The sequence below is a fragment of the Cheilinus undulatus genome, linkage group 13, assembly GCF_018320785.1.
Source record: "Cheilinus undulatus linkage group 13, ASM1832078v1, whole genome shotgun sequence".
Lineage (NCBI taxonomy): Eukaryota > Metazoa > Chordata > Actinopteri > Labriformes > Labridae > Cheilinus > Cheilinus undulatus.
In genome coordinates this window covers 40,169,744-40,197,292 of record NC_054877.1, presented here as the reverse complement: position 1 = coordinate 40,197,292, position 27,549 = coordinate 40,169,744, and the positions used below count along the sequence as shown (strand labels likewise).

The 27,549-nt window shown below is 39.3% G+C and overlaps 1 protein-coding gene across 2 annotated transcripts in view; it reads right to left on the bottom strand.

The window, feature by feature from the left end:
• Nucleotides 1–11,691: 11,691 nt before the first annotated feature.
• rem2 (RAS (RAD and GEM)-like GTP binding 2) overlaps nucleotides 11,692–27,549 on the bottom strand; it is a 72,765-nt gene continuing 56,907 nt past the window's right edge. For both annotated transcript variants that reach the window (XM_041804077.1, XM_041804078.1), the window contains exon 5: nucleotides 11,692–13,060. In XM_041804077.1, coding sequence (XP_041660011.1) covers nucleotides 12,738–13,060 — 323 coding nt within the window. In that variant the 3' untranslated portion in view covers nucleotides 11,692–12,737. The remainder of the gene's footprint in view (nucleotides 13,061–27,549) is intronic.

The following is a 27,549-nucleotide window of genomic DNA, read 5'->3' as shown; positions in this document are numbered from 1 at the left end:
CAGAAAAAAAGCCATATCAGGGTCTCTTCTATTTAGCAGATGTACTGATGCAAGCTTTCTGTAAAGTTTGTTGTCTGCAGACGGATTATGTTTTAAGGTCGGCCACCTTTAGTCACATGGGAACCTATTCTGTCTTCTTTTGTATTCATGTATGTTAAATAATGAGCCAACGATTTAACATACCTCTATTTAAATTTCAGTGGCACTTTCTTTTAACGGGCCCTAATTATCTTGTCATTTTATTTTCATTTTCACTCAACCTTTATTAAAGTCTAAAAAAAATCATTGAGGCTAGACTAAAACATATGTAGTTTTTGTGAGACATTTAGAATACATGATATTTGTCAACTGTGGGTAAATCTGTCAACTCTGTCAAATCTGCAACTGAATCTCTTCTGCCTCTCAGTTGTAGAGAGCAGGGACCCCAGGTTTGGTAGAACACACTACCATGATTTAGGCAAGAAAATAAATGCTTGGACTAAAAGTAAAGACTAAAATGTGAGCACTTTTTATGGACTAAAATTAGACTAAAATATTTTCGGGTCGGTCAGGTCGGATCGGGTGGGTTTGTTCATTTGTTTGAAAAAAAAAACAAACATGTGGTTCAGATCTGATTAAATTGCAGCTTTCCTACAGCTACATATGAGCTAACAGCTGGCGCAGCAGCAGACATTTGATGCACCGGCAAACCCACCCATAACGACCGCAAAACCATGCCAAAGGAGGCTGGTGGAAGAGTGATAACATCTTTTTCATCATTAAAAGCTCTCAGTGTTGCCCTTTGCTTTTAAATAAAGAAATATTGTCCAGTTCTAATAAAACTGCTGCTGTAGCTACATCTGAGCTAATCACTCCACTAGCAGCCATTGTATACAGGCACTCACAGTAGCCTACAACTAACCCCTACCCTGTAGCTGTCACAAGTTCATGCCGAAACAAGTTGGCAGAAGAACAAAAATATTTTATATGATGAAAAGCCTTTGGTGTTGTTTTTACTCTTTATTTCACGTAGAAACATGGTCCAGTTTTAGTAAAACTGAAGGTACATACAAGCTAATCATCGCACTGGAGGCAGCCATTGCTATAACCTTTCAGTACAACTAAGCCCCACCCATTGCTACAGCTTCATTCTTCTCAATTTGCTAATTGGTCCAAACAGTGTTCAGATCAGTACAAATGTTGTAGATTGAACCTTTCAAGATAGATTTGCCTGACGACAGACATGGAGTCTGGCAAACCCGTCTGCTTTGGAAGGTTATTATTAATTATCAAGTATTTCCTTGTACTATTGTAGCAATTCTCTGTTGATAAGGTGGTGATTTATTTTGACCTTAACCCTCTAACTTTACTCAAACCCCTAACCCTTACCGCTGAAATATTTGGGCAATTCTCTGATAATTAGGTGGTATTTTTTCAAGTTATTTCTTAGAAATAAGATGATAATTTTCAACAGAAATTGCTTGATAATTCACGGGTAACTTATTTACTTTGGCCTACTAAATTAAAGGGAGTCCTTCCTGAAAAATTTTTAAGTAATTTCAAGGGTCAGGGTTAGGGGGTAGTGTAAAATACTACATAATAACCAGATAATTGCCTTAATATTACAAGGAATTATTTTAAACTTAATACAGTATTAGTAAGTAAATACTTTCTTAATATTATTGCATTATTACTTGGTAAAATGCCAACTCATTACTATTTAATGAAACTTATTTATGAGGAATTACAAAATAATTGCAATTATTACAAAAAAAAAAAAATAATGGGAAATCAGGGCCTACTTAGATAAAGTGCTACTAAAATTTCTCTCTCAACACAACTGAGGTAAAACAAAAAGCAGTTGTGATTTCCTCCATCACTGGGAGGCACAATGTAATGTTAAAAAATGTAAGGGAAGCATCGTTTTTGTGAAACAATGTCCTTGTTACTGAAAATCATCAAATATTTATTTTAGTGGAGAGACACAGCCCTTATGAGAAATGTTCACAGCATGCTCAGCTGATAATTTCTAAACTGTTTTTGTTATGACTCACTTAGGAAATAATTTATGCCTCAGAATGAATTAATTTTCAGCATTTTGAATGTTAACAATGTGTGGACGATTGGAGCGGGTTTAATTGTAGTTTAGTTTTTATACCCAGCTGAGAGCTTCAGAAAGCTCTGGCTCTCTCTTCTCTTGCCTCAGTCAAGTCAGCTTGTTTTATATTTTAGGTGCCAGATGCTTTCTGAATAATAGCTAGAGTTTAAATAGCTCTGCAGTATCAGGACACTCACAGATCTTTCAACATTCAGCAGTACTTAGACTCAAACATGTAAATCAGGAATCAATTCATTAAACATCCTAGAAGTCTAAATTTAACTGAATGCAATGATTAAGGGTTTCATAACTCACACCTGCATCAGGCAAATTTGGAAAATGCCATGATAAAAGGTTTATTTAACTTTGCGGTGTTTTTTTGGTCGGTGCATGCTGGTACCCCAGATGGTATGAGCAGTTGCCAAGGGCTATGTTGAAGGATTGTTGAAAGGCTGAATTATTTTTGGTAAAAAGTAAGCAATATAATAAAAAACAGTCCAAATACTTAGCTCAATGAAATAAATATAATCTATTAAGTGTACTTGACATGGTTTGGTTTGCCAGCGATAAAAAGTGTAAGTGGTTGGTGAAAATTGTTACTAAACAGGCTAATGGCAAATTGGTAAAAGCTGTTTGCAGTCATGTGATCCCAAATGTCCATCATGGGTCAGGTAGCCAGAGACAGCCATTAGGAATGAATGGGAATGGAGGAAGTTAGTACTTTACAGCTCTAAATTGATCTCCTTGCTGCAATCATCATCAGAAAATGTCTAAATAAAATCTCTACAAATGACCGAACAGTGGTTTTTACCACCGTTTAACCAACTTACCATGTGTAAAGGCAGTCAATGGTACAAATACTCAGTCCTGTAGACCTCCTGGTGTCTAGCGTCATCTTGCCAGATGAAGGGAGAGACTTAAGGAGTCTTTCACTGAACTAAGAGGCTAGCTGAGCCTCTTTAATGTAGAAAAAAGTGCACATTTTGTTGCAAACATGCTTTTGATTAAAACTATGTACTTTCAACTGAATAAACACTGTGATGCAAGCAAACAAAGCGACATTCAGAAATGAGCCTGTGCTACAAAACAGCTCTTTAATGTTGGCTGCAGTAACTTAGTCCTGTTTGAGTGCCAGTTTCCTTTCCTCCATCCTTTATCGTTATTTTATCCACATATATGAAGCCAAACTGTTACCAAATGAAGAGAAATTTGGGAGCCAAAAAAAAAAAAAACTACTGAGCTGAGGCAAATGATCTGGATCTCTAAATGGAAATTAATTTAGCAGTCGTAAACAGCTCAAAACATGTCCTTTTGTAAGCATTTTTCTATGCAGAAATCATTAATTGGCCCCCAATGGGAGCTCTCTGCTGGTGTGATGTCATCTGGAAAACACCTATAGCAGGCTTATTCAATTAGCAACCCGGGGGCCACATGCGGCCCAGAACCAACCCCCAAGTGGCCAAGCCTGTGATCATGCCAGAGATGCAGAGGGCAACCTGTTTCACAAGTTTTCATAAATTCCCACAGTATTTCAGACCATGAATGCAACACTCCTGGAGCCTAGCAACAGTCTACCTAGAATGCACTGCATCGTTTTGAAGTGTAGCTGGCGATGCTGACAGAAGTAACCCCAAAATACAGAGTATAAAACATGTCCTTTTCAACTTTTATGCACTTTAACATATCCCTGGGTAAGATGGGACCAAAATTATTATTTACAGAATTTCATTTTATTTTTCATTCTATTTATTTCATTTTTATTTTGAAAAAAAAAATGTTGCTACTACCTCAGGTAATGTTCAAATACAGCTCTGTTGTTGTGCTTTTATTGCACTTTTTGTTGTGCTTTTGTCACATTGCCAAAGTTGAAAGGGAGACTATGAATAAAAAGTGCATATTTTTCATCAAACTGATCTGTTTTGGTTTGAAATTTGATGTTAACAGCTGCTTACTGGGCACCAAACATGTCTGGACCAGCTACATTTCTCAATTTTAAAATTTGGCCCTGTTGAGTTTGTAATTGAACAGCCCTGGCCTATAGGTTCTCAACGTTGTAACGCCAGCCTACAAGCTTTTTTTAATGAGGAAAGTTAAAGAAAATGACCTTTCTAACACTACTGTAACCTGACACAACAGACTCTTTCATATATCCACTGCATTTTGCATCGATGAAGGAAACCCCAACAAAGTGCTTGGGAAGGACAGGACTCTTCAAAAAAAAAAAAAAACAAACCACTGAACGAACGTTCTGTCACATTTAATATGCACCAACAAGTAACATGAGCTCAGCAGGAAGGTGCTGTAGTAGTTACCGAATGGTGGAGCAAGCTGGTGGATCAAACTCATGCCAAAGCTGGTTGGAAGAAGAGAAAAATAAACAACTTCCTGCTAAGAAAAACTATCATTGTGGTTCTTTGCTCCTCTTTTAATCAAGAAATGCTGTCTAGATCTGCTGCTGCTAAATCAAAGCTAATCACTTCACTGACAGCAGTCATTGCTACTCAGCTTCGAGTACAAGTAAACTCTACTGGTAGCTACTAGTTTGATGCTGATTGGACAGGTCCATTCTCTGGCTGAGCTCAATCATTTTAGATTGAACTTTGCATGACAGATGACAGACTTGGAATCTGGACAATCCATTGGCTTTGCAAGGTGAACACTCCTGATACCTTGTCATCTACCTCTTTCCTTTCTCTTCATCTATCTCAATGGGAGCAACAGTGAAAAAAGGGACCGGGGGATGAGGGATGGACGTGTGTCAGGCTGCATTAAGCTGGGCAGCACCATGTCATACTGCATTGTTTGCAAGCTTTCATGATGCTACAGTAGGACTCGGTGTAATCAAGCTAATTTTGTCGCTCACTCAGTCGTGTAGCTGGGACATGATGTAGAACTCTGATGTTTTGTAATAAGTTAAGATGCCCAAAAATAGTGGATGCTGATTACTTCTTTCATCAAAAGCTGCTCAAGCAAAGATGCCAGAGTGTTTCATAAACTGAGTTAGTCACATAAGCAGCTGGCCTTGCTGTTTCTTTTGTGCAGGCTGAAAATGAAATAAGACACTGCAGTGCTAAACATTTCAGAGATGTGGTGTTTGAAGATGATTATTTAAAAGTCTGTATTTCAGTTTGCCGATGTCTGTATTTGATTGAATCCGTGTATCTTTTTTCACCACAGCACACTGGTTTTCTTTTCTGTGTGAAACCATCCTTAATACATGCAAGCAACTAGACCAACAGACCCCCTCACACGTCTCTGCTTCTCTGCTGGCTGACCTTTGACCTCCTCACTGTCACTCAAACCTTATTTGGGTTTCACTCTTCCTGACCCTCCTCTCTGTCTCCCTGTCCTCACTGTTGGAGGGAATGACCTGAACAGCCCAATCATGTCTCTCCTGACTCTTCAGTCTATTTCCTGTGAGTATCAGACTATAGTGAAGCAAAAGCATTAACCTGGATCATCAATATGCATTCCAGAGCATCCCCTTCCTTCAGCAGGATATTGCACAATCAAAAGTTATCTGACTTCACAATACTGCCCAAAGCAACGACCCAAAAATCTTCAATGAAACACGTCAACATGTTTAAAGATATTAAAGAAGTATTAATCTACCACTTTAGGGAACTGTACTTCCTGATAAATGGCTCCAACTATGATCAAAAGGACTACCTTAAAACGTGTTTAATAAAATATGGGTGTCACTTTTCCTTACAAAGCTAGACATGATGTTAGGCACTGGCAGAGCTAGGAGGAGGCTGACAGGACTTAGGCCTCTAGATCTTTAAGGTTATTTATACAACTTTAACTCAGTGCCATCCACTCTACCCAAAACATGAAGATAAAGATGTGACTATGAGTGCTCAGGTGGGAAATGGTCTTGGCATGGCTATATGCAGTATCATCAGAATCACTAACGTTCATCATTAAAGACGCTGTAAAGTGAAATTCAAAATTTGTGTCTTAACACTCTAGATATATTGGAATGTGGTTGCTGTAAACATGTGAAAACACTGAGATCTACATGTGACTGAATTCTGGATTTAGATGTTAGAAAGGTTTTCACCCCTTTCCTGGCTTGGCTTAATTGGGCGGGGCAAATATGTGGACTCATGATGTCACGGGCCCACAGTAGGCAATGACCCCGCCCCTCTAACACTACAATATAAAACCACAGAGCTGTTTATCTCAGTACAGTCTGTTGTTAGCTGATGTCACTACCTGCACTGAAAGTTAACAGTCAGTTAAATGCTGTTTTCTTGTTCACTGTGATGAAAATTTGCCAAATCTATCAGCTACAGTGGCCTACAGGTCATTGAAAGCATCATAACAGAGGTTTTAGCCAGAAAACAGACTTTGTCTCTTCTTCTAAGGTCAACAAAAGGTCAAGAGGCAGGCTAATGGCATGAGTGCTTTTCTCAATTCAGATTGTAGCATTTTTTTAATTGTGAGGATCAAATGAGTGGGCGTGGCTTCATCTGATTCAACAGACACACCCACACCATCCTGGAGCAGATTTTACTACCTCATTTTTCATGATTTTAAAGCTTGATTTTATAAAGTTAGAGATGTTTTATTTGACTTAAATTTGACCATTGGGTTTATAACACAGTGGCCTATATACAAAAAACCTAAATACAGATTTATTTTAACTTTACAGCAGAGGTGTCAAACTCAATCACAGAAGGGGCCGGATTCTGAATTATGGTCTAACCAGAGGGCCTAACAGGGTCCACATTTTCCCATTAACTGTCAACCTCAGTTTACCCAGTAATAAAACTGGGGTAAAAATCAGCACTGATGATAAACGATTTTGAGATTTAAAAAGTCAAAATGATAAGTTAAAAGGCTGGAATTCTGAGATAAAAAGTCAACCTTATTAGTTCAAAAGGTCAAAACACGAATGAGATGTTAAAATAATGCTTTTGAAAATCAAATATATTAGAAAGGAAAGTCACAATCATGTCTCTAAGGAAAAAATATCACTTAGAATTTAAAATGGTGCACCTAAAAAGTCAAAATATGAGTCAAAGTTTGAAAAAATGAATTGAAAAGGTAAAATTATTACATAAAAAGTCAAAATCATAAATTGAAAAGGTCAAAATATGATATAAAAAGTCAAAATAATAAGATTACAATGTCAAAATATGAGATAAAATGTCGAATTTATAAATTGAAAAAGCCAAAACTATAAGACAAAGTCAAAATTATAAGTTGAAAAAGTCGTTATGAGATAAAAAGTCAAAATAAATTGAAAATGGTAAAAAAAATATGAGATAAAAAGTCAAAATATTGAAATGTCAAAATACTGAAATAAAAGTCCAAATAATAGATAGTCATAAATAAATAGTCATAATTTTTTCACATTTTTATGACTTAAGGGTATTTGATATCCTCAAAATTAAGTGTACAATTTTATACTGGACAAAATCTGCAGACCTCATATTTTTGGGCCAGTTATAATAAGAATATGATATTATCTTGTGGGCTGGATTTGGCCCCTGGGCCTTGAGTTTGACAGCCCTGCTTTATAGGGTCTTTAAGGGGATATGGGGGGTACACCAGCAACGGGCACAGAAGAATGGCAGGCAGAACCATAGAAATCTGATTGTGATGTAAATTGGCCATGACACTGTCATGACTGAGCAGATAATTAGAACTGTCCAGTGTGTATCCAGATAATTTGACATTTCATATTGTTATCTGGGACTATATTCTCCTCTGGTTTAGATATGTGTTAGTAAGAATCAGGTGTCACAGTACTATTACCATTCAGTGGTCATGTGTCAGGATTATTTCAAATGTAAATCAAAAGGAGGACCCAAATGCAGAAATTAACTAGTTTTAATTTAAAAAAAACAAAACAAACTTACTCAATCCAAAAGAAACAAAAAACACAGTCCAAAAAAAAAGGAAACAAAAAACTCACAGGAGAACCCCTGGAGAAACACTAGGAGCTACTTGAAAGATACTCAGGGAAGACATGTGACAATCAAAGACAAAGGGAATCACAGAACCCAAACATGCAGGGAGTGATTACAAGCAGGGAGACAGGTGTGACAAACGAGACACAGGTGAAACCTGGTGAGGGTAATCACAGTGGAGGGAAAGTAAGGCAGAAAGAAACTGGAATCACACACAATAAAACAGCAAACTTCAGAAGAGAACAAGGAAACAAAACAGAGGGAGGGACAAGGATTACATGATAACACTAGATACTAGAAACTAAGACCTAGGAAGAACTATTACACAAAGAACACTGGGAGCTAAAACTCTAGAAAGTACAAAGTCAAAACCCTGAAACATGAGAGACTACAAACTAAACCCATACATTCTTTCTACAGTGTAAATACTATTACTCAGTCACTTAGCCCTCAACGTTTATCTGGTTTATAGCACATCACTATTTCAAAGGGAGGGAGAAAAGCTGTCAAAGAGGCATAGTTAGCCTCTTAGCTCACTACAAGAGTCCAAGACTCTTGTCTCCCTTTACCTAGACATGTAGTAGGAGGTCTGCAGACCTAGGTAATATATGATAATATGCTGGGTAAAATGGTCCACCAGTGGGAAAAATCTTTTTAAAATGCAGTGACCGTGTATGTATACATTTTGTAATGATAAGTGCAGTGTGCAGGTCCACATAGAGCTTTTTTTATACTCATTTTCTGTCTTTGCAGTGTGAGAACTCACACCACTACTACCAACTGTAACTCTGTTTCGATGGCAAGGGGGTGCTCAAAAATTAGGGGTAAGGGTAGAAATGCAACCAAGTGCAAATTTGCACAACAAAACTGGGAGCTATATTATGAATAATAATGCTTTTTAATCAATTACTTTAGTCTGATTTAGGCAATTATTGCTTGTTATCAAAAAGGGTAATGAATGGCATTGTTGTATGATGGAAGCATAAAAGCAATATAACTGTTGTTGATGAAATCTTCTTTTTCTGCAGACAAAACACAGCTTTTTGTGTTTCTAAGCAAAGATATTAAGTATAATTCATCCTGCCTTTGAGGGCTCATTTGAGTGGCTTGATTTCTGGGCTACAACAATCTTTTCGTTATGAAGTGTGAGGTTTTTAAGAATCAGTTGTATTGTGAAAATCCAAATTATTAATTCTTTTATGCCTCTTACTTATTGACAATCCATTTCCATTATTTATTCTATTTCAGCCAGAGACAGAGCACCTTTTTTTAGCTACTTCTTCCTAAATGGACCAACTGTCCTCAGAGACTGTCTTACAGTCTGTCCTGTGAGTCATCTCATGACCTCTTCTGCTTCCTCTCCACCAAAAAAAAAAAAAAGCCTGTAATGAGACGTTCTTTTCATAACATTGTCATAAAAAAGACAAGAGACTTATTCAGGATGCCAAACAAAACTTAATTTATTCTCAGTGGAAAGACAAGAGTGCTTAGTAGACGGTGACAAATGAGTGAGCATGTGTCTGTGATGCTGCCGCGCTCAAAGCTTTCCAAGCAACGTTTCCAGAACGTTCTCTTTTGGGTCACATGTGCGGCCAGCCCCCACAGAATTCAGTCTCAGCACACGCACTAACATCAGCAGGTTAAAGGAGATGAATGCGGGCACCAGTCAGCCACAGGTAGATTAGGTTTTCTCTTGTTTGTCCTTCAAGATCCAAGAGTCCAGAGACACTACTGAAGAAAAGTTCAGTCATCCCTGCTGACGTCTTCTTCCTTGTAGCCATTTCAGTCTATTTCCTGTCACTCCTCGTCCACAGTAAAGGGTTCTCTGTGCTGATTGCTCAGGGTGCATTCAGCGGAAATATGGCTTGGACGCTGAAGATTTCTATTCTTGTATAAAAATCACACATGAATATACCACGGGTGGTGTCATCACACTTCTTCAGATCGGTACGGGACACTAAAGGTGGATGAGGTGCAGAGAATGTGTCTTACAAAAGGCGAAGAGAAGGAGTACTTCTTATAATGAATAAAGGGTCCTGCCTTTGACATGGCATTGCTAGAGACACTAGCTAGATTGTGCATTAGCTATTAGCCACTGGGATACAGTCGGTCCAGTGTCACATACTGTAAAACCTACAGGGTCATGTCTAATCTGCATGCTATAAAAACAAGGTTTACAATAGGTGTACATTAGATTGCTATCAGTCTCTACATTATCAGTGTGTGCTACTTGGATGTGTGTTTAATTGTGAGCCCCTTCCCCCTTCAAATGTGTGAATCTGACTCCGTCTGCTTTCACTACATCACCAAACACATGGCAGCCATTTTCCTTTGATGTTATCCTCAGGGAGAAAAGCTCAAACGCTGCTTTCATTGCTCCAGGCTGCAACATATAATCTATGCACAAAAACTCTGACATTGTTGTTGTTTCTGCTGTACAGTTATCAACTACTGATCAGATGATGGAAAGTTAAAATAAAAAGAAACATTGGACCATAGTTCAAGGTAGAACAATGTATTTTAGAACCTATAAGGTAACTCAAGACAACATGCAGCATTAGCTTTTATAACTAGCTGACAATACCTTTAAGCTAGGAATTTTTTAGCTACATGTGAATAATGTGTCACCTAGAGAGGGTTATGTCAGTCAAAATTCAGTTGGATGTTGGACTAGCTATATTTCATAGTAAAATTATAAGCTTTAGCCTGTATTCTGTTATCAGCTAACAATAGCATTACATCCCTCCTAAGCAACATTAAGACCCTCAACAAAGCTGGGATGTATGTCTTTAAAGCCTATATTTAAATTCCATATCAACTGTGAAAAAACTGAATAGCCACTTCAGAGGAATAGGGAGCCAAAAACACATTAGTCAACCCATGTAGTACCTCACACAGCAGCTAGCTTGAGCATCCTAACACTAGCTAAGCTAATGTTACTGTTTAAGATGAAATGTGCCTTTGTGTATCTGAATTCCATTCCAACCCTGAAAAATAATGGACAGTTAAAATCAAGAGAGAAACTGAACCATATTTCAACTTTCAAAAGCCAGTTTCAGTTAGTTACACAGCAGCTAGTAACACCGCATTTCTCTTGCTAACATAATTGTGCTTTTCCACTATGGCTTTTGGCTGCAGCGAGCCAAACCAAGCCAAGCCATGCTGATTTGCTTTTCCATCACCAGTTTGGCTGAGCCAAGCTGCAGCGTGCCGCGCTCAAAGCAAGACATCCCCACCTCTAAGCACCGCGCTAACGCCAAAGCAGGGTGTGATTTGTCAGGGGGGATTTACCCCTTCTGCCACTGATACACCCTCTTCTTAGTTTTTGTTTTATTTGTAAAGCTTAGTTTTTAGTTTCACTTTACTAAAATGTTTTTTACATTTTAGTTTTACTTAGTTTTAGTTATCTATAGGGTTGCACGGTGGCCGTAGGGGTCAGTGCTGTTGCCTCACAGCTGGTTCGCTTCCTGGTCAGGGCTTTTCTGTGCGGAGTTTGAATGTTCTCCCTGTGCCTGCCTGGGTTCTCTCTGGGTTCTCCGGCTTCCTCCCACCACCAAAAACATGCTCATTAGGTTAATTGGTGAATCTAAATTGGCTGTAGAGATTGAATGTGAGCGTACCTGGTTGTCTGTCTATATATGTCAGCAGTGTGATTGACTGGTGACCAGTCCAGGATGTACCTCACCCTCTTGCCCAATGAGGTAGGATAGGCTCCAGCCCCCCTGTGACCCCCAGCGGGATAAGCGGTATAGAAAAAGGATGGATAGTTAACTACAATAACCTTGGTCCTGATGCATGCTACCCAGGAAATTTTTGCTTTGAAATACACTACTTTCATACTATACAAATGTAGATTTTTCATGCTGACAGATCAAATCAATAATTTACCTCCTAAAAACCATCCTATAGAGCCAACACTATTATTGATATCGGATTTCTTCATCTTGTTAAACCAACATGTTGAAAACCAAGTATTTTCACTTCTGTCTCTTAAAAAGTTGAACTTAGAGTTATATAAACAGTTTGATTTGGTCAGTTTAGCTACTGAATGAAATCGTCATGTTCTTTCATTTATTTATTTCTTTTGCATTAAGATATTATGACTGCCAGAGGATAACTACTTTTTACCCAGCTAACAGTTCAATTTTCAGGGTTTAAGCCCTGTAAGCCATCCCCTGGCTCCGCCTCTGGTCAGGAGTTACTTATTTTAAACAGGAAAATGACTTTCAGGTTGCCTTTTAGTCAGAAAACCATGCAAGCTCTAATAGCAGTTTCTTCATGTTTTTAAGACTTGCAGCCTGGAATAAAGCGATGCAATATTGTTCTTGTGATATCAGTTTCCCACCTGAGTATGTCCTCAAAGGAAAAAAAAGCTGCAGTGTTGTAATAATTAATTTTCTTTCTGCTGCTCGCATCAGGAATCGGCCCTTTCGGTTCACGTCTTTATCTATTTCTGTTTTCTCTCAAACCTCTGGTCTCTATCTCTCTCAAATTGGTTTCACTGATCAGAGGAAGATAAAGGCTCACTGTTGTGGTGCTGGGGGATTTTAGCTTCTTCTTTCACTCTCTGTCCCTTTTCTCCTCACTTGACCTTCCATCATCTTCTTTCATCCCTTGCAGTCTTCCACTTTTCCTTCTCTTGCTCCATGTCTTTCTCCTCCCCCTTCACCAACATCCTTCATCCTGGTGTGTGTGCATGTGTGGGAGTTTGTCTCTCTGCCCATGCGTGTTCATGTGTGTCACAGTGCACTGAGGTCGTGGCAGGAGCGAGACTTCTGGCGGAGAATCTTGCTGCCCCGGTGTCGACTCATTTCCCGGTAGCGGCCTCTCTCTCGGTCTCGACAGTACGAGCGAGGTACAAGCCCGGCTAGGAACCTTTTCGCACGACTGGTCAGGCTCTCCCTGCGGGCTGCTCCGGGGTCACCGTCGGTCCAGCCGGGGCCTACGCACTCGCCCCGTGCAGTTCTGACTGCTGCCTCTAACAGCTCATTGGTGCCGTGGTCCAGGGAGGCGGAGAGCTCTAAGTAGATGCAGTCGAACATCATCGCGCTGGACTGGGCCTCTGGTGAGAGAGAGGAGAAAAGGGTTTAAGAAAAATGCTTCACACACTGCCAGATGCAAACAGCAATTAAAGGAAGCAGTTTGAAATTTAAGAACAGAAGATCATAAAGCTAGTTGCCATCTGCAGTCAGTTTACGACCCAGCAGCTGTGTGATGAGAAACTTCACAACATCAGGCTTCTGCTTCCATAGCTTGCACACATCTGTTTATAAGACTCTATTAAACTATGAAGTGTTAGCTTGTCTCATCTTCTGCTCCACATGGTGACAAATAGAGTCAGTCTAAAGCATCTCACTTAGTAAAAAAGTAAAAAAGAGACACTCCGTTCTGTTAAGTGTACTTTGGTGAACGCTTCCTAGCCATGGAGGAGGCATAAAGGGCAAAATGTCTGCAGGAGACAATGATTTATCAGTGCATACACCTGAGGCTTGTTTTAAACTCAAGTATTACACTGCTCAGTTTCACTGCATGATTTCTATCACACTTAAAATAACCATTTAGTTTAACCAGACTTTCATTCCCTAACAGGCTTTTTATTATCTTATGGAGTCTGCCCATTTTTCATGGGGCTTAATCTGTTTGTATGTGACAGAGCAACCTCCATCTACGAGGAATGTCAGATACGGAAGAAGTTTTTAAGTGGACTCGGTGCTGCTTTTTATGTGGTAGGACTGGCTTTAGCTCAGGGGTGGAGGCAGAGCAGTAGTGCAGTGATCATTAACTGGAGGCCTGGGGGCCACATCAGGCCCCCCAGGACTTCCCATAAGGCCCCAAGGTGATTACTAAATCTTGAAAATTTCAGAAGGCAAAAACAAGAAGCACACTGGTATTTCTGTATTTTGGCAAACTTATTGTTATCTTGATTAAAGTTGCAGTTTTTCACATCAATTTTCTACTTGAGGCTCTTTGAGAGTGCAATTTTCCCTGCTGAGAATCTTCACAGAAAATCTGTTTCCTGCTTGGCCAATGACAACACAGCATATTAGCAACTGAACTCAAGACAGACATTAGGAGTGCTTCAGATATATATAGCTAAAATATCTCAGTCGCCCCCTTGTGGCCGGCTGCAGTGTAGGGACTGATCTCACCGTTTAAGGCAGGTGTCATCAAGTACATTTGCACAAGGGCCAGATTTAGTCTTGACAGAGTCTCTGGGGGCCGGACTTCCAAATAAAGAAAAATTAAATCAGTATTTTGTTCTGATTAACATATTATTTTATTAGTACATGTATTTTCTGTCAAATCCCACGACATTTTGAGGCATTACCAACGAGATCTATCCTCATCTTGGCTGGGCTCCTGAAAATCCCAGAGAATGGGTCCTCAACAATTATGATTTAGCACCAATATGAACTCATCTCATACACTTTTCACTAATTCACTGCTGCATTCTGCCATTTCTGCTACACTTTTTGCCACTTTTAACTATTTTATCACTCTTAAATCCATTTTCCTGCCTTTTCACTGTTATACCATCGAATATTTTGTATCATTTTGCCACTTTTAACCCATTTTTGATACTTTTAGCCCTTTTACGCCTTTTTAACCCATTTTTTGCAATTCTTTAACTCTTTTAAACCACTTTTCCTGCCTGTTTTATCCCTCCTTTATCCTGTGCTGCCACTTTTCGTCTATTTTTTTTGCCAATTTTCATTACTTTTTTTCACCATTCTTGCCACTTGTAACCCATTTTTACATACTTTTTGCCCCTTTTCCCTTTTATACTAATAGTTTGGCACATTTGAACCTCTTTTCACCACATTTCCTGTAAGTATTTGTCCCTTTGTGCCACTCCACAACCCATTTGGACGCTTATCACCTAATCCCTAACCACTTTATCTGCCCATTTTTGCCAGTTTTAACAGATTTTTAAAAATATTTACAAATAATGGCTGACAAGTGAATTTCTGTTACAACAGATCAAATGTTGTCATTCTAAAACTATTTGAATATGAATTGCTTTTCTGAATTTAATGATCTTCTGGGGGCCAGACAGGAAGCTATGGGGGGGCCTGATTTGGCCCCCGGCCGCCAGTTGATGATCAGTGGTTTAAGGCTTAAGTTCCATTAATTCTGTGAAGGAATGATATTTTTATAAGAATGTGTTAATTAGAAGACTTCAGGATAGTTCAATGTCCGGGCCCGACAGCGCTGGTAAACAAAAAGCTGGCTGTTGTGAAATTGTAGTTGACGACCCCTGCAGTGTTGGTTGATATCTCCCTCCTCTAGTCCACGTCCATTATCTTTGTGTAAGATACTGAATCCAGAATTACTCTCAAAGGCATAATCATCCGTGAATGGATGTGCATAAATGTGATTAGATTTTGTCCTGATGTGAAGTTGTGGCTTTGCATATTAGTTTGGCTCATCAGTGTTTAAACAAGTGTTTTAAAGAGTAAATGTGCCGTGCTATTTGAGTGGTCAGGAGAGCGGAAAAAAGAGGCACACAATGAATCCCTTGAGCCCTTTCACTGTGAATCATCATATCGGTTTTACTATGCACAGAAGTGCAAATGTTCTGTTTGTCTTTTTCAAACTCTGGCTCATTACTTGGAGATGGTTTGGGTTCAAAGTTTTAGACAAGGAACAGTTATTTGTTATTGGTTTTAATATTTTTTTACTGGATTATTTGATCATTGTGTTATTTCTCTTTTGAAAAAGGCAGCAATAAAGAAAAGTAGATCCAGAAATAGTCTCTTCTGTAGAAGAGCATTGGGATTTTAAACACTAAAATTGAACAATTGATTCATAATGACTGCAACAATCGTAAAACCAGGTTTATTCCTCAGTGTAATCGTGCCCTCAAGATCCATAATCACTGCATCCTGAGTCTAACTGAAGGTCATCCTCCAGACCTGTGTGTTTATCGACTGCAGAAGTTTGCACCGCTGAGCTTTCAGTTTAATAAGGGAGAAAGCAGAAGAAGGATCACTGCTGTACGTGAAGTTGACTCATTCTGATAAATAAAGGAAAAGAAAACACAGACATCCAGTGTCATAGACAGGAGAGAGGAGAATTAAATATCAGTCCCACAGCGAGGGACAAGTGGAGGAGGCGTGCAGCAAAAGTGATGTTTGCTTACAACACAGGTAGAGTTGGTTATTCTGGTGCTCTGAACAAAAACCAAGACAGAAAATAATAACAGAGGAATAAAAATAGCAGGACAAACTGGATCTCACCACAGAGGAGAGCTTCACCCACAAACACCCATGAATACATGTAGTTGACTCATTAATGCTTCTGCTACCATCCAGTCTGTTAATTATGAATGCTTAACAGAGATCAGGGAGGAAAATCCTCTTCTTCTGCTGTTTCTGACTGATTAGAGGGGCAGGATGGGGCATTTTGAATCTCTATTAGGGCTGGGCAGAAGTTGTGATATTTCTTTAACTTGAAATGTGTGAAAATACCAGTTCAATACAACCGTTTTGTTGCAGTTGCAAAGATTTTATGCACATAATGCAAACATGTAAGTGTCATTTTCTTTAGAATGGTTTACAAAATCCTTCCTTTTGTGTTTTATGTATGTTTTTTTCACAATCAAAACAAGTGACATAAAAATGGTAATCCCCTTTAGTAAATCTATTGATGACAAATTTGCATAATGAGCCAGATAACTGCACCTAGATATATTTTTCAATTGTTCTGCCCTTGTTTATTCTATCTAATATTGATGAAACTTAAAGACCCTGTAAAGTGAAATCCAAAGTTTTTTTTTTCTTTTTTCTTTTAACACACTGTAGTATATGGTTGTTGTAAACATGTGAAAACGCTGAGATCTACATGTGGCTGAATTCTGGATTTAGACTATTAAGGAGTTTTTCACCTCTTTCCTCTGCTTAATTTGGGTGGGGCAAATATGTGGGCACTACAATATAAAATCACAGAGCAGTTCATCTCAGTACAGTCTGTTGTGAGCTGATGTCACTGCCTTTATTAAAGGTTAAAGTCAGTTAAATGCTTGTTTTTTTTGTTCATTGTGAGGTAGATTTACCGAATTTATCAGCCAGCATCATAACAGAGATCTGAGCCAGAAAAAGGACTCTCTGGCACAGAGCCAGGCAGCTGCAGTCTGATCATAAGGTCAACATTCAGATTGTAACATTTTTTAAATCTGAAAGGATTGTATTTCTCATGAGTCAGCATGGCTTCATCTCATTCAACAGACACGCCCACACCATCCTGGAGCAGATTTTACTGCCTCATTTTTCTGCTTTAAAGCTTAATTTTATAAACTTAGAGATGTTTTAGTTGACTGAAATCTGATTTAGGAGTGCATAACACAGTGACGTGTCATACAACAAACCTAAATACAGATTTATTTTCACTTTACAGGGTCTTTAACGTTAGTTCAAGGAAGTCATGCCCTCAGCTACAATCAGCTGATACCAGTTAATGCCTCCCAGCTCCCACAGCCAATCACAGCTCTTTCTATAGACACAACAGTCTATATAACGACTTCTCACTAATCTCGCTTGCATTAATGCAGATGCACCACGCTGCTGCTGCTGGCAAAGCTTAACCTCCTCCACCCCAGCTGCCTCCTTTATAGCATAAAGCATGTTGCAACATCATTTTTAGATTCATGCTACTATGGATTAACTGCTTCTGAAACATTGTTTTCTGTTTTCAATATCTAGTGTCATTACTGTATCTATTCATGTGGGTTTCTAGCTATGTGCTCTTTTAAAAGTCAAAGCAGCTGCTTGACTAACCCAGGGAGCATCTTTGGAGCAGAGCCTCTCTGCAGAGTAAGACTGCATATCTATTTTGCAATAGCATGGTTGATGATAATGTTCCTGACTAAATGCAGGTTAAAAACACAGAATGATTTATTGCTTGAATTTGTTAAAAAAAATACACAAGATGAGGAACCTCAAAATAATTGCATGTTCAATCTCAATATTGGGAAAAAAAAATGCTATTAGGTTATTTTTTCAAATCCCTAATGTCCATACAGCATGGTTTTAATTAAACTGAATAAATTCTGTACATGTAAACATACAGTAGTTAGTGTCTGTCTTATTAAGAGATGGAGTTAATGTTGCAACCAGCCGAGCTGTGAGCTTAAATCTCCTGGCTGTGGCTCAGATGGGAAACTGTTTCTGTCTCAGCGTGACTCTCCTGGATGAAGACAGGTGACTTAAACGCGATGCTGACAGGATTCAGCATATCGGCTAAAACAGCATGTTGTTTCCTGGTCAAACAGGCTGCTGAGATAAGGAAAGGCTGACAGATATGGATCATTCTGCAGCAAACACCTTCATTTGCAGTTCGAATTGCTTTTTTCTTTTTCAAACATACCTCGCTTTTTTCTTCTTTCAGGGACGTTATCTAAGAGCTCTCGAGCAGCTGAGAGCAGAAAAGGCTTTCAGGGTTTACTGTTGATATTCATAATAACTAAATAAAACTCAGAAAGCATGAGCTGCAAATCAATGTAAAGTATCTGCAGCAGGAGGAAGACACTTCCGTAGATAGATTATTTTTGTAGCTTTCAGAGAGATTTCCTTTTAACAAGGACCTTGATTCATTTTTATTAATCACTGATGATTCATGCTTTCATTCAAACGCACAATAAAACCCTAGAAGCACTCAAAGTATCAACACAGAGTGATTAAAACAAACGAGCATACTGTGATTTTAAATCAAAGACGCTACTGAAGAGACAAAACGACATGTCAACATAATTCCTTCTCTTGTTTTCTGTTGCTTAATGTGAAGCAGTAAACTAACACTGACTGCTGTGTCAGAGGCAATTCTAAACATTAAAACAATTAGCTGAAATGTCAGATGTAAAGTGTTTGACCTATTCTTCCGGCTGTGTTAAATGAAGAAGCAGCACAAAGGATGATTGCCTTTAATAGCTGAGGAAGGCTCTTGTTTATGTTCCATCCAGGTGACAGGTCTGCTAAACACCACCGTCATTTATGTTCCTGTGAGTATATAACATGCAGCATTCAAGAGATTACAATAATATACAAAAATTAAACCCTTCTAATGCAGACCCAGGGGGATCCAAGTCTTTAGGGATGCAAAATAATCATGATCGGCTGATATTGCAAACATTTGTTTACCTCCTAATTAGACTACACATTCAGAAACAGTAGATGGGGTCATGGTATGTTGCAAGACCTGGTTTTAAGCCTCAGAGCAGATGAATAAATGGTCACAGCACTGAGATGAATCAGTGCATCTAAAAACAAGGTGTCCCTGACGAAGTTATTCAGTGTTTTAGAGGAGGATACATCCTCAAGGGAGAGAAAAAGTCCCAGAGTTTGTTCACAATGGATCTTATGAGTCACATAATCAGAAATCAGAATCAAATTTTTTGGTCAAGTATGCTTATGCAACAAGGAATCTGACTCTGGTTAGCTTTGCTTTCAGTGTGCAGGAATCAAGCATACAGGGCTGTTTTAAAACAAAATCAGGGTACCAGTAAAGAAGCAGGGGTTCACTATCTTAACCTTGCAATAATGAGAGCTTCTGAGAAGGACCCTGAAACCAAGGATGTGGTTGCTTTGTATTAAGATTGCCGTTGATGTAAGAAAAAGTGAAATAGGTGCAGGGGTTGGTTGCATCTCTAGAAATTTTGTGTATGACGTGTATAAAATGTCTCATATTAATCCTCTTTGTCAGTAAATGCTGTTTGATCATTTTAAAGAGGATCTTTGTTGCTTGGGGTAAGACCGTGCTGTACAGTCAAACATCAACTGTAAATACACTATACTTTAAGACACTACAGATGGTCTCCTAAATACCCTTGTCTCATTAAGTCCATTCTAACCCTTATGAATATTCTGTACTCTGGTAATTTCTTTGTAACCTGTCAAAGCGTTTTTTTTCTTGCTGCTTTTACACAGCAGGAGCACAAAGTGCAAGCAGCAGTGTGTCACAGGTACACAGAATACACGGAGCTAGATTTAGTCTGGATGTAATAATCCAGCCGCACAGCAGCTGTCACCTAATAGTGGGTGAGGTACGAGTGGTGGAAAAAACACAAATCCCAAACCAGATCAGCGGGGCTTATCCTAATACCTACCATCTCTGATTGAATTGAACCGAGTGTGTTTAACCTCTTAGGAGAGTTTTGGAGAAATTGAATTGGATAGGAGACAAAACAAGACAGGAGACCAGAGGAAAGAGGTTAAAAGCAGATCAGAGGGAGCTAAAAGAAATAAAAAAGGTACAAGGACAGGAAACACAAAAGGAGACAATGACACAAGGAGAGAACAGAAGATTAAATTGAAGGTAGAAGAGAAGAAAAAAGAAAGCTGTTGAGAAATAAGGAGAAGAATGAAAGAGACAAGTAAAAAGATGGGGCAAAATAGACCAAGAGAGGCAACATCGAGAGGAAGCAGAGAAACAGAGTTAAGGAATAACTTAAACTATAGCCTGTTGCTTATAAGCCTCTAAAAGATGGTGAAGCACAGTAGGGGATCAAGATGAAGACTGGAGTGTTTTTTAAAATAGTGTGATAGTTTAAGTTTAGGTGCATGTTCTGTAAGGGACTTTGAATTGCAGAGCTAGAAAAGTACAAATCAATTTGAAAAAGTTGGGGCACTGTGTAAAATGTAAATTAAAAGGGAGTGCAGTGATTTGAAAATCTCCTAAGACAGGCCATCTAAGCATCCTTGAAATAACACATTTGAAAGCAATCGATGTATATATGTCAAAATGATCTCACATCTGTCCTTTAAAATAGAATCAGTTCAACCTAAAGTTTAACTCTAGGCTTGTGGCAAAAATCCCTGAATGCATTCTTGAAATATTTTACAAAAAAAAAAACACTATAGTTCAGAATACCTCCAAAATATATACAATTTATCTTTGAGTCAGACTGGATAGTTGTGCAAAGCTTTAAGAAAATTCCTCAAAGCATTCCTAAGATATCATGTTTACAATCATAGGGTGAACATGAGGCCCATTACCTTGAACTTTGATCTATGACCTCAAGCATCTAAGTTAATTCATGAGTCAGAGCAGGCATTGTTGCCAAGTCTGAAGATGAGCCATCGAGGCATCCTTTAAATGTTATATTTGCAAGCAAGGATGAAGATTGACCTTAACCTTTGAACTAGACCATCCCCAATGAGGCCAGCCTTGAATCAGAGGAGACATTTGAGCAATCACATTTGCAAGCAATCAATGAATATATGTCCCAATGATCTTACATTTTTCCTGTTAAATAGAACCCGGTTCATCCTTTTGTCAGAGTGGACACTGAAGCAAAGTTTGAAAGAATCCTCTATAATATTCTTGAGAATTCACATTCACAGTCCTTCAGGTTGTCTGGCCTCTGGCTATTACTACAGAGGAGGCATTAGAAGAGATGAGGGGAAAGGAAAGTTAACAAGAAAAGAGCTGAATCCAGTAGAGGGTGAAGAAATAGACATCAAAAAGAGGAAAACCTGAGGACAGTCAATGGAGATGGAAGAAAGGTTGTGAGGAAAGAAGAGTGAATAACAGAACAGAAAAATGAAAAAGTGAAAGAGGCAGTTCAAACAAAGTCGAGGGGAAACAAGGAAACAAAACATGAGAGCAGAGGACACGAGGGAGATGGAATAGTTGGTTAAAAAAAGATAAAAGAAGAGGACAGAGAGAAAAATGAGACAAAGAAAGAGGCTTTTGCTGACTTATACTTAGGAAAAGCTCCAATGCAGTTAAGTTGTATTCCAGGTTGTTAGACTATATGTACAGCGTGGTAAAGCAACAGTTTCTACTGTTTCTACAATCTGCACTTTAATTCATGTGATTTGTTTCTGATATTGACGGACCACACTTGTTTGGCAGACCTGTAAGTTTAATAAATCAGTCAGTTTACTGTGATTGAAGAGAGATAAAAATGTTTCATTTATGATCTAATTTCATCCTAGCCCACAGGCCTGGACCACTGAAGACTAATTTATGTTTAATCTATCTAATCTATTCATATGGGACCCAGTTAACATAATTTTGTTCATAGACATACTGGAGAAAATATGGGCACAAATGGATTAATTGTACAAATATAAAGATCAACACATAGCTTGGTAGTATGAAAGACACAGTCCAAATGTTGTCCAACGATTGCTGTCAACCCCTTCACAAACCAAAATACTCTGCTGTGTGGAAATTCTGTAAGGTATAACTTCGCTCATGGTGCACATGTGTCTCATGCAGTCAACAGCCAAACACAACTAAACACATCTAAAACACAACTAAACACTCTGCCCGTGGGCATGATGGGAACCTTTGCTCACACATCCCCCTAGATTTAATATCGCAGTTGGCAGGGCTTCAACCCATCGACTCTGATTGCTGTGCTAATAAAGCCAGAGCCATGGCTAGTTACCTCTGCTGGAGTGTGTACTTTGAACCATTTCTTACTGAGCATATTCAGTCAGACGAACCTGGAAAGTTCTAGCACACGTCACGCTAAATCAGTTCAAATATTGCAGCTTAAAAAGGCATTTGCACAGAGGAAGAGGTATAACATCACTCGAGTAATGATGGCCACAACGAGTTCTTGTACCCATCACTATAAGGTAGAGGCTTGAAAATATGGAGAGGAGATTAAATGAGGTAAGGAAACAGGTGAGGTGAGGTAACACAAAAGAAGATCAGAGGAAATGAGAGACAGGAGGAAAGGAAGTAATGAGGGGCATCCCAAGGGCCCCTACCTGTGTGCTGACATGGAGGAAGGAAAGGAGAGAGACAAAGTGAGGGAGGCATTTTGATGAACGGGCAAAAACATGTGAGTCACAGAGAGTGAGGAAGGTGATGCTGAGACGGGATGACAGGCAGAGAGGCTGATGAGATGAACTAGGAGGAGGAGAGGCAGAGACAGAGAGACTGACGGATGGCTGGAAAGATAAAACGTTGACTAAGCAAACTGAGCCCAGTGCATATTAATCAGAGCACACAGAGGGAAAGACCCACACCACGGCCTTATTGAGCGTGAGATAAATATGTCCACAGTGTGAGAGGCTGTGTCAGCGTGTGTGTTAGAGAGATGTAGCAGAGGGAGGAAGGTGAGAGATAGCAGAATAAAAGTGTCACTGTACATGCCGTAAATAGACTTTATGACTCCAGCAGCAGGCTGAGGCTTCTCCAGCCTCTCCCCCTGTGTGTTTCTCCCTCTGTCAGACTCACATATCAACAGGAAAACATGCGGCCTATTCAGAAAGAACACAGCAACATCCTTGTCAGTTGCCTCAGGAATGGAGACGGGGCATTTCCATATCGCTGACCACATCTTTGCCCCGGGATTTTTTTTATTTTTTTTATACGAAGGGAGAACATGCTGAGTATAGGCATCTCTCATTATTCAGTCCTCACCCCCTCTGTCTATCCCCTGCTTCCACTCGTGTTATTAAGTGTAAACCCGAGCTGTGAGCGAACCTGAGTCGACAGCGTGTGCAGGCATCGATGTGCACACATTTCACACTCGCTGCCTATGTTTAACTCGCAGAACACAAACATAACAAACCAGTTTTGACCTCCAAATTGTGTGTTCAGAGCTTCAGCACAATAAACACAGACGCTCACACGCACTTTTCTAATCCTAGGTCTTTATGAGAACCCTCCACTGATGGGATTATTTCTCTCTGTCTCAGCCCTCTCTATTAACTATAATCACATCCTTGTTTCTAAAAATAAAATGACCTCCTGTAGGATTAGGCTTTAAGGCTATGGATGAGTGTTTGATAGTGAAGATACAACTGATGATTATTTCTCAGAATATATTTAAAATCTCTGATTTAAAAATGTTTTTTCAGACATAAACGATAATCCTTATACTCATTTTGCAATACAATAAGTGGAAAACATTAAAAACACGTTCTATACTTTTTAAAAATGTACTAACATTAGACCTAGTCCCTAAAGTTCAAAGGCTCAATGCTGATTTATTGAATCATTTCCATTGTCATCCTAAAGCTCTAGACAGCTTTGCAAGTCCATTTATACACAAATACCATTAAAGTTGCAACAGTTTATTTTGTGCCTGGGTACTTTCTACACATAAAACTATTGTGCAACATCCTGCAGTGAATAGTAATGATTTTAAAACAATAAAAAGTAACTTTCATGTTACAAGCTGTATTAAAAAATATCTTAATGGGCATACACTGTCCTGCACCTGCTCCCACTTGTTGCTTTTGTGCATTAGATGTAACATCCCTCATCCATGTGCTACCACTGTTTAGCAGAAGCTTCCAACAAAATAACATAAAAGGTGAAGAGAGTGTCACTGGATTTGGTCAGCAGGCCAGGGCTTAAAATTTTCATCCTTTAATTTTCATTTTTGACTGTTGTTTTGCAATGCAAACTCTTGGTGAGAGAGCGCAGAGAGTTGAACTCTCAGTGTAAAGCTAGGCATACACTGTGCGAATTTCATCTGATTCAGCCACAAATTTTGAGTTGCACTACTAACTCCAAAGCCACGGCAACTTTTAGTCAGATGGTCTGTCGTTTGATGTGTTGTGTACATGGGGATATGACTGACAACTAGGACCCCATCGCAGCCCGATCAGCTGCTCCAGACTGGTTTGATAGATTTCGAACATCTTTGATATTTTGATCTTAAAACTCCAGACAATCCCACAGTGAAAGCAGAAAAACGAGCAGAATCCTCAACTTGGGGGTATATTTTCCTCGGTAATCTGTCACACAGCATCTTAAATCATCATGACAAAAGCAGGAATGACCTTCTAATACCCCCTCCCCCAACCCTCCATGATAAAGGAAACAAAGGTACAGGAAATATTCCTAACTACAGACCTGCAGCTGACACTGATAGTGATGCTGTTTTTGTGTGGAAAGGAAACTCCACAGATTTTTTTCTCACTCCATCCTGACTTCACTCTTACAGAATAGACATTCAGGTTTAGCACTACTATTGGAACGTACAGTGTGAGCACATGAGTGATGAGTGATGGTCGTGATGTGCAACTGATGGGATTCAGTTGCACAGTATGACAATCTGCCATGACTGTCATAGAGTCAGCTTGGAATCAGTGTATGCCCAGCTTTAAACATTTCAGAGTTTGGAGAGTCAATTGATCTAAGCTCCATCCATTGCCAATTCAAGGCAGGGTGGAGCTTTCCCATCATGCCTTTGGGCAAAATATTTAGATATGTTTAGATGTGTTCAGATGCTGCCTGTTGTACACGGATCACTGCTGGGATTCCTTTGCTCTTATTGACAGATTATTTCTGTGTTTGATGTTAAACACTTCTGCACCATGAGTGAAGTTGTCCACTGAGTTATTGACTTCCCACCTGTGGCAAGGGGTGGTGGTCAGGAAAGTGTGGTGTACTGCTTCTCATCAATGGGTGTCTTCCAACTGTGCATTAGAGTAGAGTTGGTCATCCTGCAATCGAAATGCCGTGGATTCAATCCCCAGCTCTTCAGTCACATGTCAATTGGGCCTCAATTTTCTCCCACTGCTTCGGTGTTGTGAAAATGTGTATCGATGTGTATGAATGTGATTAGCTGATACTGATGGACAATTCTCCATAGCAACCCCTGCCATCATTGTGTGAATGTGGTGTGAAAGGGTGTGAATGGGTATGTGTGACCTGCGGTGTGAAAGTGCTTTGAGTGTTCAGACAACAAGAAAAGCGCTATGCTATGCCAATAATACTTCAAAATGTATCCATAGTAAGAGGCTATATGGACATCTAGGATATTGCTGATGATTTTGCTAAACTAAAGACTCATTGGATGCCATTCAGATGAGGATAAGTGCTTTTAAAAATGTATTTGGGATATCTGATTTGCTGCTACCCCTGTTTAAGAGTTTGTTATCACTTCAGAGTCAGGTCACCCCCAAACGCCTGTTTCATTTTGAACATGTGCTTTTATCTGGGTAAACTGTGTGTGCACCTCTATAGCTGGTCTGTTTTCAGGACATAGTGTTATTTGTTGACAATACTGGAGCTAGCTTCCCTCTTATCTTCTTTAATATTTTGCCTCTATGTGGAATAGGAGCTGCGAGTTGCAAGGTTATTGTTTTAATATTTCTCATAAAAGTCTGCAGTCATTTCAGCACCACAATGCAATGGACAGCTCCTCTGTGTTTAGGTGATAGTTGTCTCGGAACTTTGCAACGCTATCCATGGTGCTGAATGCTTCCTCTTTGACCTCTTTACTTTGCAAATACAGTTGATCCACAATTTGACTCCATAATCTGATTTTAAAAAGTTTTAAGGTTACATGTGGAAACCTTCATACTAACAGCTATGCATTAATTTTTGCTTATTTTAAAAATTCCTAGCATGAGACTGAATGGCCTTACATTGTGAGGACAAAAAGCAGTGAAGATGACTGTGGTTCTATCTCCCCTTGAAAAAAGAAATTAAAACACTCTCAGTCTATCTACTCATGACAGAAGCCTTTGTGTTCATAGGTTATTTGCGCAAACATCATGGCACTGTGCCAAAGACTACAAAGCCTGTTGGAGAGATAGAGGGCATTGTTTCAGCTCAGTACTTAGGTTGTTTGCCGATGACGCCATATTGCAGTTTCTGCACATAGAAACTCATCAGAATGCCACCGTTTTATGCTGTTTACAGCTGTGCAAACTGTTCAAATTGTGGGAAAAATCTTGAGTTACTTCTGAATCCTGAGAGTGTAGAACAAGTCTAAAAAGCTCAAAGAGAAACAGCATCAGCTATGGATATAAAGCCTCCATCCAAAGTCTTGGAGGAGTTGTGTCTGACAACACTCTCATATGGTCCATTTCCTCAGAGCCGTCCAGTTTGGTTCAGTACAGTTTGTCACAGTTTTGGCACCATAAAACCCTGATCTGGCTTGTGTTCCCGCAGCCGATGTCTTGGAAAGCCATGTCTTTTCAGAGATCTGGATCATTTGGCTCAACTCAGTAACAACAGTTGGTCTTTTGGCTTGCAACAGCTCTTCATAAGAGTCTGAGTAATGGTGGATGCCACAAGATAGGAAACTGGTCCCTTAGACAGCAGCCAACTCCCGTGGTTCACATAATACAGCCATTCCGGTGGAACCAGCTTGTTCGTGTATGATATCATTCCTCGATTGCTTATCTCACTTGGTTTATTTAGTCAGTAGTATAACACCGTTTGCATAAAATACATGTTTATGACAAAATGAGGAGGAAAAGCTGTTAATAGGGTGTAGCTAGCCTCATAGCTCAAGACTCCTCAAGGCTGTTGTCTCCTTTCATCTGGCTAGTAGGAGGTCTGCAAGACTGAGTAATTAGTGATACTGATTGCCTACATCCAAGCTAAATTGGTCAACCTATGGAAAGAGATCATGTTTTTGTAAGGTCGACAGATTGCACTCGAGGTCAGTAAAAAAAATTCTTATAATACCTGCAGTGTGCACTTCTTGCCCTCATCTCACATTCTCATGTCATCAGGATCACATGTATTATGTTGTATTGTTGAAGTCTACACGGCGTTTATAATTATGCCTGCACCAAATACCACTGAGATTGGGAATTAATCCCGCCTGATATAAGTCATTTCTTT